Raw genomic sequence first — 15420 nt, 5'->3', positions numbered from 1 at the left:
TTCGTTCCGCTTGGAGCACGGCTTTCCGAACACCCCGGCCTTTGTGCCCCACTGCGGCTCCATTTCCCATTGCTCCCACCACAGGCTAAGTACTGCAGTTGTTTTGTTTTACCCGTGCGGTCCGAAACACTACGCCCAAGAGGCCGTTTGCCCGAGGAGATGGAGTGATGAAATCAGTTTGAGTGGAGACAGGTGGATTATTACATAGCAGGACCAGGAGAGTTAGCGGTGGCCTTCATCCAGCAGTGGACTGACCACGATTCATATTAAAACAACAAAAATCTACCTTGGTGAGAATGTGCAACAGTCTGGAGCGATGGAAGTTTTAAACGTGGTTTTACGTCCCTGGTTTAGTCACAATGGTTTAAAAAAAAGATTAGCTTATTACCCTTTGTGCGTGGAGTGCGGCGAGTCTCCTTGGTTAAACAAATGGCGGTGGAAGTGTAACACTGCCAACAGCAGCAACCAATCAGGACACAGCGAAACCACTGACCCCGTCGACCCACTCGGATTATTTGCTTCTATAATTGCCATGCATAATAGTTTTATTGTCGACCTTTGCACCCCCGCGGCTGTTAAACTTCGTAATTTATTATAATTATCATCCGTCTTCCCACTTGAATACAACTTGCACGGCTCAACATTTAATTTGCTTAAGCATGTGAGCACTCGGGGAGGGGAAAACGGGGCAGAGTCTAATCCATAACGCAGGTTTTTTGGGTTAGATCGCGTAAAACCCAACACCAGCCGACACAGCCAACTAGTAAGGGTTGTCACGTAAACAGAATGTGCCAATTCGTTCATAGTTCATCACAGCGGTGTGTTGGAAAAACAAATCCACAACATTTACAATCTCAGTAAGACGTTTCGCCAGTAATTACAACTAGCTTCATCAGGCGATAGCCAGATTTGTGGGTTCACCCAAAACGACAGAAGCCAAACAAACAAAAAATGCCCCAACTAAGAAAAATGTGAACCGGGACAAAAAAAACAAACAAGCGGTGACTCACAAGGGATCTAAAATATCGCACATACAAAAAACACAAACAACAACAATAACAAAATCGACGTCACGAAAAATGAATTCCTTCGGTGCAACCAGGTCAACTCGGGCAGATAATTTTTAGACTCGAGCATAGCAGCGATGAGAACAGATGCGGGGTGACTATTGAACTAACATGTGTCTAAAACGGGACTCTCGAATATACGCACTAATGACGGCCGCGGATAATTCAAAATCGCGGATAACCCAAAAATATACATTTTTCGCGGATTTCTATGCCAAAAAGTATCGGTCGACCGATCGACGATGCGCATGCTCAGTGTTCACACTTCCCTGCTCGAGCGCAGTAAACTCAGCCTGCTAAGTGGACAGCAGCAGAGCCATGCCAATCAACATCAATCAAACTCTGCACGCTGTTGTAAATATATGCAACTACTGTACTGTAGAGGTGATCACGTGGATTTCGGATTAACCGGAGAAACACATTTGTTCGGTTGAAGCACGCGACTTGTGAACAACATTTCCAAGTACAACAATGTACAACTGCTTTTAGATGATTCATTTGGGCTTAAGGGAAAATCCACAAGTCATTAATTCATGTCAAAATCGCAGGTGCGCGGGTTAACCCGCAAATTGGATAAACCGCACCCGGACAATCGATTCTACTGTGTATCAATGGGTGACCGACTCGCGCATCCCCCATTGCTAACGATGATGCGGGGTCACGGGCAGGGGTCACGGGCAGGCGTCTCGGGCCTCCTGTCATCCTCAACGGTCCGACAAACAAAAGGACCAGGCAGGTCCCCGATGCCGCACGCGGAAAAAGCGACAAACCCCAACGGCATCTAACCCTAATTGGTAACGTGACATTTCAAATGCCGTGACCCAGCAATTTTTTTTGGGAAGGGGAAAAGTGGGATGACGACTGAACCTGCAGAATTGTCTCCGTAGAGCGAAAGGGGGGAGACAGAGACAGACAGGGGGTTTCTTTATCAGCCAGATTAATCCGAACTTATGCACGTAACCTTATTACTTTAAGCCGCTTTTGAAAAACGGGTCAGGCGGTGGAGGGGGGCGGGGGTTGTCCTTTTGCCAAGCCCATTATGGTTGCGCTCAAGGTCTAGCCCCAAAGACAAAGATTCCCCCCGTGTAGCCTTAACAGACTGTTCGGGCAAGTGCTGTTTGCGAGCACCTATGAAGGCCGGAACGGTACACGAGGGAGTGGGTGGCCAGCACCACGCCCGGCCGCCCTTGTCTCCCCAGTGGCGATGTTTACACACCGCACCAGGTACTCATCTTAGGCTGTGTCGACCTAGGGGAGGCCCTGGACCGGTTCTGATAATCGTCACCGGTGTTCGCCATGAGAGGGAATCGAACTCGGGTCGCTGGGTTCGTAGCACAGCATACTAACCGCTACACCGCCGCCCACACACACACACACGAATGGAAGCGGTGAGATGAGAGGCAACGGGGGCTCATTTGATTTGAACAGTTACACAATACCAATGTGGACATGCCGGGGACAATCCAACTGTTGTGAAAACAAATTGTTTGACTGCAAATGTTATGCTGTCAATTACGGTAATTGGGTTAGCTTCATCCGACCGCTTAAAAATATCTGTTCACCTTCTGCGTTGGTGATATTATTCAATGATCGTAAATGCTTTTTCACAGCGATCCGAAGCCTGCGATGGATTAAACGCTGCTATGATTTGAACGTTACACGTTCGTTGTCAATTAATCGGGTTTCACAATAAGAACAATGCATACAAATAATTCTTCAAATCACTCGTCATTTACCCACAAACGGCTCACCCGAGTGCCACGCAGGATTCCCTCGTCATTTGGGAGGAATGCCTTCTGGAGATGCTCGCTAATCGCACATTTTGCTGATATAATATTGGCCTTTTAAATGAATTACCTTAAATACATAAATAAGATCTTAATACATGAAAATTATCATCTCTCATCACGTTCTCTCTCGCTCTCTCTCGATGCAGTCATGCAGAGTTCCAGATTGCAATTCGCGGCTAGCCAAGAATAACGGACAGCGAGTACGTGAATAACGAGGAAGTGCTGTAATTCTTAAGAGCTCCCGGGTAGAGGATGCATCAGCAGTTCCTCTTTGACAAGCGCGCACTGTGGTTTTACGTGATGGCACTTCAAAAGATCGTGCCAGGAGAAGGCCTCCATACGAAAGCGCAGAAGTCTACATTCATTTAGGGGGCACCTTACCATCTCTGCAAGAGCTTTATCTTTAAAAACTTTATCTGCAAACTTTAGCAATGCGTCCGATGCACAGCCTCTGTTGGATGCGTACAATCGTTTGGCTCAGTGACCACCAATTCTGCTGTTTTTGTATTATCTGTGTACGCAACTGGATAATTGATGTGCAGCGTCGTGGGATGCAATTGCATGAATGACGATCAATAAAATGAAATTACTATTACAACAATGACAAATCAGTAGAACTGGCATATAAGCACACCATATCAGCAGTCCTCGCATAAGCAACACGTGCTTATACCAGGACATGGTCAGGGAGTGGCAAATGGCAACTTCTGGAACAAGTGTTGAGGGGTAGTCATGACGTCATGTCCCCCTGGGGTATTGAAGCCGAAACCCGTGACGTGAGCGGGGTCGTCGTCGCCGAAGCCGGGAACGTGAAAGGGTAGAAGTTGGGACCCAGGGTAGGGGGGAATTAGCACCGGGCAAGGGTGGCTACTTCACCCGGCCGACCGAGTTGGCGGATCCCTCGGTCGGTGCCGAGGGGAGAGCCCGGGTGAGCCGGGGTGGGTGTTCGGGATTCCCAGTACCCTTCCCCTGGGGAGAAATATAATAACCGTCCCACATAAGCATCAGCCCGTAATGAACTTGGCGTCGGCCCTTAAGAAGACCTGCCTCCGCGTCGTGGTTCGCATCTCAACACAAGTACACTACTCTTTGGTTTTTTAGGTAAAGTCACGTAGGTAAAAAATAAAATACATGAAAACAACTAAATTAAATCACGACGTTTCGGGCGTAGCGAAAGCACAACCGCTTAAGTGTGTCTCAGAGATGGCTGTGACGAGGAATTATATAGTCGCGGGGGTTGGAGGGAGGGGAGGGGCCATGGTGAGTGTGTGGGCGGGCTGTGGACTGGGAGGCAACGATGTGAGGAACGAGGAGGGTGCTGGGAGGCAACGCATGGAGTTTAAACTGAAGCTTTGTGATGTAGGGGCGGAAGTAGATAAGAAAGCTAAGATTAAGCAGCCTTTTGTTATGCTGCGGGGGGTAAATTCGAAATCTAGAAATAAGTAACCTACTTCAGATGTCAGCACAGCTGGCCTGGTTCTCAGTGGGTATGTGCTTATAAATAGCTACCACTGTCGCCCGAAAGATCTAAACGAAATATGATCGTAATTACAAATCTCTAAAAACATGCCACCCAATCACGATCGACTCTCAGTAAGTTTTAGCCGACTATCCAATTAGTCTGCAGCTGTAGCTTGACAAAACTCAAATGTTAAAATCGCTTTAGAATGACAGGACTGGCAACGTACCCAGACGAAGCGCGTGACCCGTTTTATATAGGAACGCTAAGTGGGCTGAAGTTGTCAACTACACAGGCTACAGAAACATACGCCAGTTAACACCGTTGCATAACCGACACGTTGTGCCATTTCATTCAGCCACGTCACACAAATATACGCGGATGATTCACAATTCGTCGCTGTTCCTTAACTACACCGCCTGGTGTGCAGGAGGTCGTGGGTTCGATCTCGACCACGACGGCTGCTGTTGTATATTTGGAGTTTCCGTGTCTCTCTCTCCGTGGTCGTGTGCATATCTCTCCGGGTCCTCCGGTTTTTCCCTCCACAGTTAGAATCAACATCACGCGTCTATGGGCATTGTGACTGCGACTATACATTTCCACGTGATGATAAGCCACTGAGTAGAGCTATCATTTGCGGCCTGGTCGATTCTGAAAGCGAGCTACAATACATAGCTCAGTGGGCCTTACCTGGTAAAATAAAATTTTTCTCGGTTTAGTTTCTTTCCCACGATGGTTGGACTTGTACCTCGATGACTTGAGTGAGACTTTTATTATGGAGCGACGTTGTTTCTCAAAGGCTACCCGCCAGCCAAGGGATAGGGGGTGACACATCACGCTACAGATTTGCCACCTTTCCTCTTGTAAAAGCTGACGTCGGCGGCCTCGGCTTTTGCTTGTGGTCCGTCACCACTGTCCGATGTGTCGAGGAAACATAGGAGTGATCGTCCACCCCGCCGCCTTCCTTCAAATGCCAGTAAAGTTGGCATTTCATTTATAATCGCCAGCGGAAGCACATTTGATTTCTCATCGATGTTAATTCACGGAGGTCCCCGTTTAAAGAAACGTTGACATTTCGAGACCAGCACCCTGGGAAGTTTCAAGATCCGCCTCCGGCAGTGATTGAACTCAATCCATTATCCTTGCGTGGGGTAGCTAAAGTATCAGCGCTTTGTGGGATGTCAAAGGCTGTTGTTCTATGTGTCGAGGAGTATTGTGAGTAACCAATGAGGTGTTGAACAGAAGGAGGTGCGAGCGGGTTGACAGCCAAGGATGACGTAACGTCACGGGCAGTGTAAGGGAAACCTTCGGGAACAAAGGTGGGTCCGAGCTATGGGGTGGAGACACCCCAAGGGGTTCTTAAGGGCGACCCACCCCCCGTGACGAAGGTGAGGTCGTCGTGGGGAGCCAGGGTAAGGATCGGCTGCAAGGGGTCTCTCCCTCCTCGTCGCGGAGTGGTGTTGGCTGAACCCCCCGCTCCAGGCAGACGAGTGAAAGTGAAAGAGCCCAAAGGGTAGCTTGGGTAGCCGAGGGTATTCAGTGTGTGGGGTAAAGGACCAAGAGAGAGTGCACCTACACTGGTGTGAGCGTAGGATGTCGAGTGTGACAGTGATTTAGTAAAGGGTAACAGCTCTTGTAGTACTCCGTCTCCGCGTGGTTCTACTGCACAACATACGGAACAGACTCGCCCCTTTGCCATAGGAATGTAGATTTCCTAACACTGGTGGCTGAAACCACCACTTTAAACCTTGACATATTTTGAACTAGTGAAGATAAAAATATTTTCATGACGAGGCTTCCGAGCAGAACATTCACCGCGTCACACGAAGCCGATGAAACGACCGCAATGTAACGGACGTAAATAAAGACGGGGGAAGTGAGTCATTTTCAACTCGGGCGTGCTAAAATTAATGACGCTTATTATCAGATCTACTTTTGGTTGTCCCCTGTAAAATCTTCCTTTGCTGCTCGTCACGCTGCCCTGTGGCTCACGGCAGACCGTCTCCTGTCCGCTCGCCATCGGACCGCGACCGTCCCTCCAGGCGTTGTGCTCAGTGCTGGCAGCGTCCCTCCCCCGCCGCTCCACCTGGAACGCCATCATCTTGCTGCACGCTTGCAGCACTCTGCGGCCACTGTCATTCATGAGATAATGTGCGCCGTTGTGAACCCGCACAATTACGATTATTGCCTTTATTTGGCATGGCGCTCGAGTCTCTAAAATACTCGAAACATTAGTCAACAACACGGCCTTAAAAAGAGGACAAACTTTTCATGCCGTTTTCAGTTATTTAGCCGATCCCCTGCTGGCATTTGCAGCATCCATGATGGGCAACGCACTGGTCTTTCTCAGGTCTCAGGGCCGTCACGGTGGCTAGGAGATGTTAACTACCTCGCCTGCTATGCAGGAGGACATGGGTTCGATCCCAACCTTGACGCCTAAATAATTTGGAGTTTGCATGTTCTCCCCGTTGTCGCGTTCATTTTTCTCCGGGCCCTCCGGTTTTTCTCTCCACATTTAGAAACGTGCTTTTTAGAGTATTTGGCTGCTATAAATTTCCAGGCTATAAGCCACTTCGTTGAGTTGTCATTTGTGGTTAGGTCACGTCTGAAAAACATCTAGCAGGCCCCGTCTGGAAAAAGAAAAAATAGTTTCGTTTTAATTTGGCTTGTTCTGCTCTTCCTGCATTTCAATCGTCCCTCTAATGCCGTCTTCCAATCTTGTTTTCACAGCCTCTTCTCACCGCAGACATCAAACGATTATCTTCTCTACAGCTACTTCTCACGATACACCAAAAGTTGCTCCCGTTTTCAATCGTGTGCAGGAGTGTCCTCTTCTGTTTGAAAATCCTTTCATGTACCGACTCGTTTGTACTTTCTGCTCTCCGGGGAGTGTGAAGTATGAGTCTGTAGCATCACATCTACACATCATTCTATTCTTGGCTCATCGCTTTTCTTCATTGCCAACGATTATCCGTCCGTACAACAATAGTGGCAAGACAGTTGAAATTACAAGTCCCAGTTTTCATTTGTTAATGCTTTGTTCCTCCAGATATTTATCTGTGTCAAGTTAACCCTTGCCATAGCTCGTGTTCGTATGTATGTTGAACTTATTTCGCACCGTACGTAGTCAACCGTGCTAATCGGAGGTGCAGGGGAAGGACAACAAACTAAACACAAAAAGCAGTTCCAAACAAATGAGTTTACAAACTAGGCGATGATTTAAAAGTGCACAGCTCCAGTGGATTCCTAACGTCGGCAGGAAGAGCGTTCCACACGGCCGCAGAAGCGCATCTGAAAGCGTGCGATGAAGTGACCATCTTGGTTTAATGGTTAGGCAAAGCCGCTGCGTGGATGCCCACAGTTTGCGTGATATTGGTTTATGCTCCTTGACGAGATCCGCAAGGTTGTTTTTTGATGCAGCTTGCTTGGATGTTAATTTCCCACCACAGGTACTTAAACCTACTCCTTTGAAGGTTTCACTTTCTACAGTAGTAGTTAATTTTTCATGCACTCCCGTGTCAATTGGCCTTTTCACAGTGCGGAATACGGTGCCACGTTTCAACAGTTTTTCTCTTGGCTCTTCGGCACACCCAGTTAATCGGAAAATAGAATTCCAGATCGGATGTCGTCCAAAAATATAGAGGCCCAGACTGGATCCCACTGAGGCCAGGGATCGGTACACTCTGTCATAGAAATAGAAAGTTTGAAGGGAATACTGCGAAGACACGGGGAGAGCTGTCAACTCTGAGACGAAAGCGAATTTGGACGACCACCAATTGTAAAGACCCGCCGACATTCTAACTGCTCGCAAGTCCCCGACTATTATTTGGGTCTTTCGGTAAAGCCACGTAAGTAGAAATCGAAACGTAGTGATGTTTATTATTATTGTTTTTCTATCTACGTGGCTTTACCGAAAGACCCGAAGAATATGAATTCCTGCAGTCACGAAAGCTTCAAGTCAAGTCGCCTACATCGCTAGTGGGGGGGAGGGGCAGCGTGTCCCACGCTCCTCGCCTTCCCAGAACCCAGGAGGCACCGAGTTCGGACTTCGTTCCACGCAATTTCTGTACCCCCCACCCCCGCCGCCCCCTTCCTCCTGTATTACGGTTCATGCCTTTAAAAAAAAACAGCAGCAAATGAAGAGTTATAATACTTGGACGTAAGAGGAGATTAATTAACTAATAGTCAACATTGAAAAAAGCAGGTGAGGTTGTTATCATACATACGATCTGTACAGAAACTCTGAACGGAGGAGAATGGCCATTTGATTCAAGAGTGATCTTCAAACTGATACGAAAGGAAGGGAACATGAAACTGTGCCTAAAGTCAGAGGCGGGGGGGGGGGTCAGGGGCCACGCTACCGCTCACCGATACGATCAAAACACCGCTGAAGGTAACGCGGACAGGCAAACGCCGAGAAAAAGAAGATACTGGTGAAACTTGCAGGAGTTAGAAATGTTCTAGGAAGTTACTCCAAGTTTACTCAGCACGGAATCTATCTGGAATGTTCTGGAAAATAGGTAATTTTCTATACTTTTTAGGCATAAGCAATTTCGAAATAACACTTACTACAAAAGGAGCAAAAATTGTGTTCGTGTAATTATCAACTCTTTAATAACCACACACCTTGCGCAACACGGGAAGTGCTCGAGAGCAAAGGCTGGCGAGTGCATGTGACTGCACTTACTCACTTGAACAACACATTCGCTCACAAAAGAGCCTACTGTGAATCTAATCCACATCGGAAACACTAGAGTGGATGGGGCAAGTGGCCGACATCAGATTTAACGACGACAAAAAATACGCACTGCGATGGGATGGAAAGGCAAAGGGGGGGGGGAGGAGGTAATGAATTCCCGAGTCTGTCGGCGTGGACTGGGAGGGACAAGGCAAACCACTTAGCGTGGCAGGGCCGGCGAAGCGCGAAATAGCGTGGCCGAGAACAAGGCGGGCGAGTAAACGCGGACGAACTCGTTCTTTGTGCGCGCCGGAGAGCAAGGCTCCCCGAGACGGACTTTTCTTGCGTTTAATCCTCAGACGAGCGGCGGCGGTGTTACGTGTGTATATCTTATATTTATATAGCGCTGTTATCCAAGGCGCTTTGAAAGGGTTATGAGCGGTACAATGAGGGGAGCTAAAGGTGATACGGTGATGGGGTATGGGGGAGGGAGGTTTAGTGTGTACGGGAATTATAGTGGGTGCCTAGGGATGGAGGGAAGGATGGGGCCAGGGAGAAGAGGCGGGGGGGTCTTGAGGGAGGAGTGGAAAGTGGACAGGGAGGGTGCTCGCTGCTTCATGTGGAGAGGAAGTTTGTTCAAGTGCAAGGGGGCAGAGTAGGGAAAAGGAGCAGAAACGGTGGATCGTGCACAAGGAGACAGGGGGGAACGGTGAGCAATAGGAGAGATTTGAGAGCGGAAGCGAGGCACGGTGAGGCAAGGCCATGGAGAGATTTAAATACCAGCTCAAACAAACGGTGATGCGCGCTCGTATACACTCACAAGTTTGCTTTCACTTCGGCAAAAGTTTATAAAGCCGGTAAAAAGAAGTGTAAGTCATCCCTCTAGCGCTGTGACTCCTACCTAAAAGTGCTGTCACAATCTGTCCTGGAAAAAGAGGTTTATATATTATTTTATTTATGTGGCAGGGTTCAATGGATACAGCAATGCTCTGACAATCACTGCCTGGGGGCGGCTGCTGCTATGGGTACAGCGGTAACAGCTCACACCCCGGGGCAGCGCTCAGATCCGATGTGTCCAATTACACGAGTATTTGGACGTATTGGGGGTACGCCGGTGCAACGTAACACACCGGTCCTCGTAACGCAGTCTGACGATGTTGCCGTTGCCCTTGAGTGAGCTGCAGACTCTCCATCAGAAGTTGCACTTAAGATTCGGCAGCCGCTTTCCCCATTCGAATGTGCGACGCCGCGAGTGGTAATCTCTTGATGCCGCCATCCGCCAACATAAATGACTCCGGGAATGAATCGAGGAACCGTCCCTACCAAGTCTCGGGCAAGAGGAGTCTAATCTGCCTTTGGAGCACAGAGCCAGCCAATGGCTGGAGGCTGCTATACGGGCAACAGACTGCAAAGCTTCCTCGTGTGTTTAGCTGCTCATAACCGTTCTTCTTCCGACTGTTTCGACATCACGAGAACTGATTTTGTGACGCACCATCACCACGCAAGATTTTCTGATCGGGGCTGCGAATTGCGGGGAAAATAAAAAATTGTTGCACAAAAAGTGTTTTTTCTTTTTTATATATACCGCACACCACCGGTGTAGAACCGCCAACACGTTCACTTGCCCCAACACCCTCGTGGATGTTTCCCATCGTCAATGGCCACTCTGTGAAGCCTACAAAACATCAAATCTGATCCATGTACTCCGGAAAAGTATGCTTATGAACATATGTATAATAAAAACAACACAATACAGTGGTCCGTTGATCGATTAACGATATTTCGATAAACGATCTTCCTCCCAAAGGGGTCCAGCCTCACTGTTTCTCTTCACGATAAGTTTACGGTATCACGCGGGCCCCGTCAATTTCGGCCAATCGCACCTTGGCCAATCAGTGACGCCATTTAAGCCAAAAATCTTCTTAGCCGAGAGTAAGAACTTGTATTTGATGCTCCATTGATTCATTATTTATCCATGTTTTTTTTATTAACATTAAAGCTTTAATGTTCTTATAACGTATATTTATTAAAATTGCATGTCTGAATATTATAAACTCTGTTTTTAGGGTGAAAAAGGTCAACGTCTTGGAACAAATTAAGTCTTTAACATGCATTTCCCGTATTCGATTAGCGGTAAATTACCTTAACGATGGTTTTCGTGGAACCAATTAATATCGTTAACCGAGGGAACGCTGTATTGGAGTCTGCGCAACAATCCAGGGTCCTGTTTTGTGTGAACAGCACCTCGTACGATTTTCTTACTCGTTTTAAAATCCTCTCAGTTTTTAATAAATATCATTAATCGATGGGCGCGTAGTCACTTTAAGATGTTTCTTGTTCATGTTTTTGTTTTGCACCCGATTCAAGAGCCGAATGGTTCACAGGGCTATACCAAATAAACTGAATACTGAAATTTCGATTTAAAGCTTTCGTGACTGCAGCGATTCATCTTCTTGGTTCTTTCGGTAAAGTCACGTAGAAGGGAAATAATAAAATATTTTATTATGTTTTATTTTTAGTATTTCCCTTCTACGTGACTTTACCGAAAGAACCAAGAAGATGAAAACTGAAACTCTCGGTAAGCTGCTTTCAGTTGATAACTGGCAAAAAACATCGTGTACTCTCACACACCTTTGGATTTTTATGAGAATATATGTTCGGGAAAGAGCCTCTATATCTAGCATTGAGCCTAGTTTTATCAACTCAGCATTGAGGATTTAGAACACCTCAGCATTGGGCATTAGTCAAGGCATTAGGATCCTATTACAAACCTCATCCTGATTAACTCACTCGGCAAGCAGAAAATAGTTTGGCCTTCATGGGCAGCAAACCCCTGTTCAGTGAGACGTGTTCAGGAAAATGTACTGAACAATTACTCCAAAAGTCAAATCGAATCCTGGATCAAACAGGCAATTGAGCAGGGCAACGTCAGTCTCGTGGGCCTTCAGCTCTGGATGGAAATTCCACGTTGCTCTGAGAGGGGGCCACGCTCTCCCAAGGGTGGAACACTGTCGACTTCACACACAACGGTCGCCGTTTTATTGACCTCACAGCGACGACAGGCCGAGCATGTGGGGCGCCCCGTTGGCGAGTTGTTAACTGCCCCGCCTGGTATACAGGAGGCCGTGGGTTCGACCCAAACCGTGACGCTTGCTGTATAATTGGAGTTTGCGGTGTCTCTCTTCCCGTGAACGCGTGGATTTTTACCCTCCCGGTTTTAAAACGCACGTTTACAGTATTTGACTGCGATGACATTTCCACGCAATAAGCCACTCTGGTGAGCTATCATTTGTGACAGCCAGGTGGCTTCTGAAAAAGAGCGATATCCATAGCTCAGTGGACCTTACCTGGTAAAATAAAATAGCATAGGATAGTACATCCGTCGACTGGTATTGGAAGCTTTTTCTCCAAACCACCATCATTGGCAGCATGAGATAACGGACCGGGGGGGGGGGGGGGGGAAGAGAGGTGGTGCGAAACTTCTCTCTCTCTCTGTGCCGTACGTACCGAGCGAGCCCAGGATGAGCAGGATGGTGAGGATCCACACGAGCACCGTGGAGATGTAGCGGATAACCAGCATCATTATGATGGACAGCACTGCCACGCAGACACGACAACGGAGTCAAATGAGGACGCCCTCCACACCATTCCCATTCCGACGAGGTACACGCTTAACGTCGTCAATTTTTTCTTCCGATTCCGTTACGGAAAAGGCCACGCGGGAGGGCGTGTGGCGCAGTTTGGCGCCAGCTATCGTAGAGTCAGCTATTGGCGGTCGTGCCGCTGCGCTTCTCTGCGGTGAGTAACAAAGTCTTACAAACAGCGGCGCTACGGCCTCTCTTAAAATAAAATTAACGCCGGACCGCTTGCGTGTTCCGGGACTCCGCTGTGAACGGGGAACCCCACCCTGCAACTTGCAGATGTCTCTGGAAGGGCAAAGGGTTAAAATCGTCATCACGTGAAACAGCAAATATCGACTTCCGTGCATCTAGAGGATTGAAAACACATTAACCAGCGTCATAATTAGCATTGCCTGACAACTATATATACAGTGGGGGCTGGAGTTTTTTTTTTACTTAATTCAGAACATTTGAACTCACGGGCAATACGTTCCTCACATAATATAGGACCTTCCTGAAAGTCTTGACACTCAGAGAGGTTGTCATGGATGAACAATGAATTAATCATTACCATATTATTAATTAATCATTAGCATATACAATCTATGCTCTTTAACACATTAAGCTGTCCAAGTTGTCCACGATAGAAGTTCAACGTACAAACCTTCAAGAAAGCTCCAGTGCGATATATGCTACGTAAATGACGTGTCAATATCCTGCTGAATATATCACTTGATAATATTAACAGTCTGTAAAATATAGTAAACAACACATACTTAAACGCATTGCAGCACAATTCCTTTTGGCAACAAAACTCACTTAAGACGTATTCTTTGGGTCTTTCGGTAAAGTCACGTAGATGGGTTAAAAGAAAATAAATTATTGAAAATAAATTGTTATTTTCTTTGAACCTATCTACGTGACTTTAACGAAAGACCCAAATAATATGAATTCCTGCAGTCATGAAAGCTTTAAGTCAAGATTCAATTCAGACACCGGCTCTTTTCGAGTTATTAGTGAGAAGTTATTTCTCCCCGGGAGCCAGTCGTGAAAACTTTTTTAATTGGCTTCTTGCAAGTGGCTGCCCTTGAAAAGACACGTGTTTCCGAGCTCCAACAGACACATTTGTGGGAAATGAATGCAGTGTTCCGTCTGGATTGTGTGTCGGCAAACTGTGACGTCGATAGAAAATCACCGAGTCCAATGCAGGAGGGGTCCTGCATTGGGACGTTTGGCCCATTTAATTTACGAGCGTTTCGTGTTGCTTCTTGTACAAAGTGCAAGTGCTGCGAGATTGCACCACAATTGCTACTGCTCCACGAGCAATTCAGAACATTAACATAACGTTCCACTTATCCCAGAGTGCAATAAATCAGTGAATATGTTTTTGTTCGTAGGAATATATATTTAATCATCATCAGGACAGATTAAACTTCATTACGTCATTATATTTTTCGTGAAATTGTTAAGACCTGGAAGTTGTCCAGCGTCTATTCTAGATTTGAAGCTTTCGTGACTGCAAGGATTCATACTCTTAGGTTTTTTCGGTAAAGTCACGTAGGTAAAAAATTATACAAATAATATAATAAATTAAAATAAATCAATTAAATCACGACGTTTCGGAGGCAACACAAGTCTCCGTCTACTGTATCTTGATACAGTAAATTTAGCTGTGACGGTCCCACCTGAAGACGGAGACTTGTGTTGCCTCTGAAACGTCGTGATTTAATTGATTTATTTTAATTGATTATTTTATTATTATTTTTACCTACGTGACTTTACCGAAAAAAACCTAAGAATATTGTCCAGAGTCCTCGCTCTCGAATGCGATGAACGTTGTTGCCGCGCCAGCCTTCACAGGCGCTCGCTTCACAGCACTCTAAGTCTGTCAAGACGACACGGGGGAGACCTTTCTTGTTGTCAAACCGATTCGTACCGAGCGCGAGGAAGCAGAGGCCGATGATGACGTCCTTGCTGTTCATGATGCCGCTGATCACCTTGTGGAAGATGTCATTGCTGTTGATGACGCCGGCCACCGTCTCGGCAAACTTGATGAAGCACGTGATGTTCGTGGGCACGCAGCGGTGCAGCACCGGCTTGCTGCCGACGGCAACCACACACGGGACGGGCAACAACAACGACGCACGTACGTACGTGTGACGGAGGAAATTATTTTGCACCGTACGTAGCCAACCGCGCTAGTTGGAGGTGTGGGGGAAAGACAATAACACTAAACACAAAAGGCAGTTCTAAAGAAATGAGTTTTCAATCTAGATTATTATGAAGTGAAAAGCTCCAGTGACTTCCTAATATCTGACGGAAGAGCGGTTGCAGATGGCCGCAGAAGTGCATTTGAAAGCGCTCGATGCGGTGACCGTCTTTGTTGGATGGCCAGCCAAAAGCCAAACAACACCACCAACACACGCACGTTGCGTGCTACCGCCACCCACTACCATTGTTATTTTTTTCCCAGTGAGGCTTCGATGAGTTAGTATCAACTCGTTTTCAGGAGGGCCCAAACCAAGTTTCCACAGCGGTGGAGCAGCGGGGGCAATGTTTCTGTTGCTTCTGCTGCGCACAATCTCAATTGAGCAATTTGCAGGTATCCTTCTAGCATTGTGATGTTGCATTGTATTTTTTTTCCTTAGCCGTGGGGAAGAAACAGCGAGAACCAGATGGGAACCAACACACAGCAGGGAGAGAACATACAAACACGACACAAAAAGGAGTCGGAGTTGGAAATCTAACGAAGGGGCCTCTTTCTGTGAGGCGCGCCACTCTGCGGGCGTGCCACCCTGTTTAAAGG

At 47.1% G+C, this 15420-nt stretch overlaps 1 protein-coding gene across 1 annotated transcript in view; it reads right to left on the bottom strand.

The window, feature by feature from the left end:
* SLC44A1 (solute carrier family 44 member 1) overlaps positions 1–15420 on the bottom strand; it is a 73390-nt gene that overhangs the window by 22397 nt on the left and 35573 nt on the right. The window contains exons 6-7 of the mRNA XM_078876961.1: positions 14551–14714; positions 12502–12591 (exon numbers count right to left, since the gene is read on the bottom strand). Of these exons, the coding sequence (XP_078733087.1) occupies positions 12502–12591; positions 14551–14714 (254 nt within the window). The remainder of the gene's footprint in view (positions 1–12501; positions 12592–14550; positions 14715–15420) is intronic.

The sequence above is a fragment of the Lampetra fluviatilis genome, chromosome 46 (genome assembly GCF_964198595.1).
Source record: "Lampetra fluviatilis chromosome 46, kcLamFluv1.1, whole genome shotgun sequence".
NCBI lineage: Eukaryota > Metazoa > Chordata > Hyperoartia > Petromyzontiformes > Petromyzontidae > Lampetra > Lampetra fluviatilis.
This window is presented reverse-complemented; position numbering and strand designations above follow the sequence as displayed.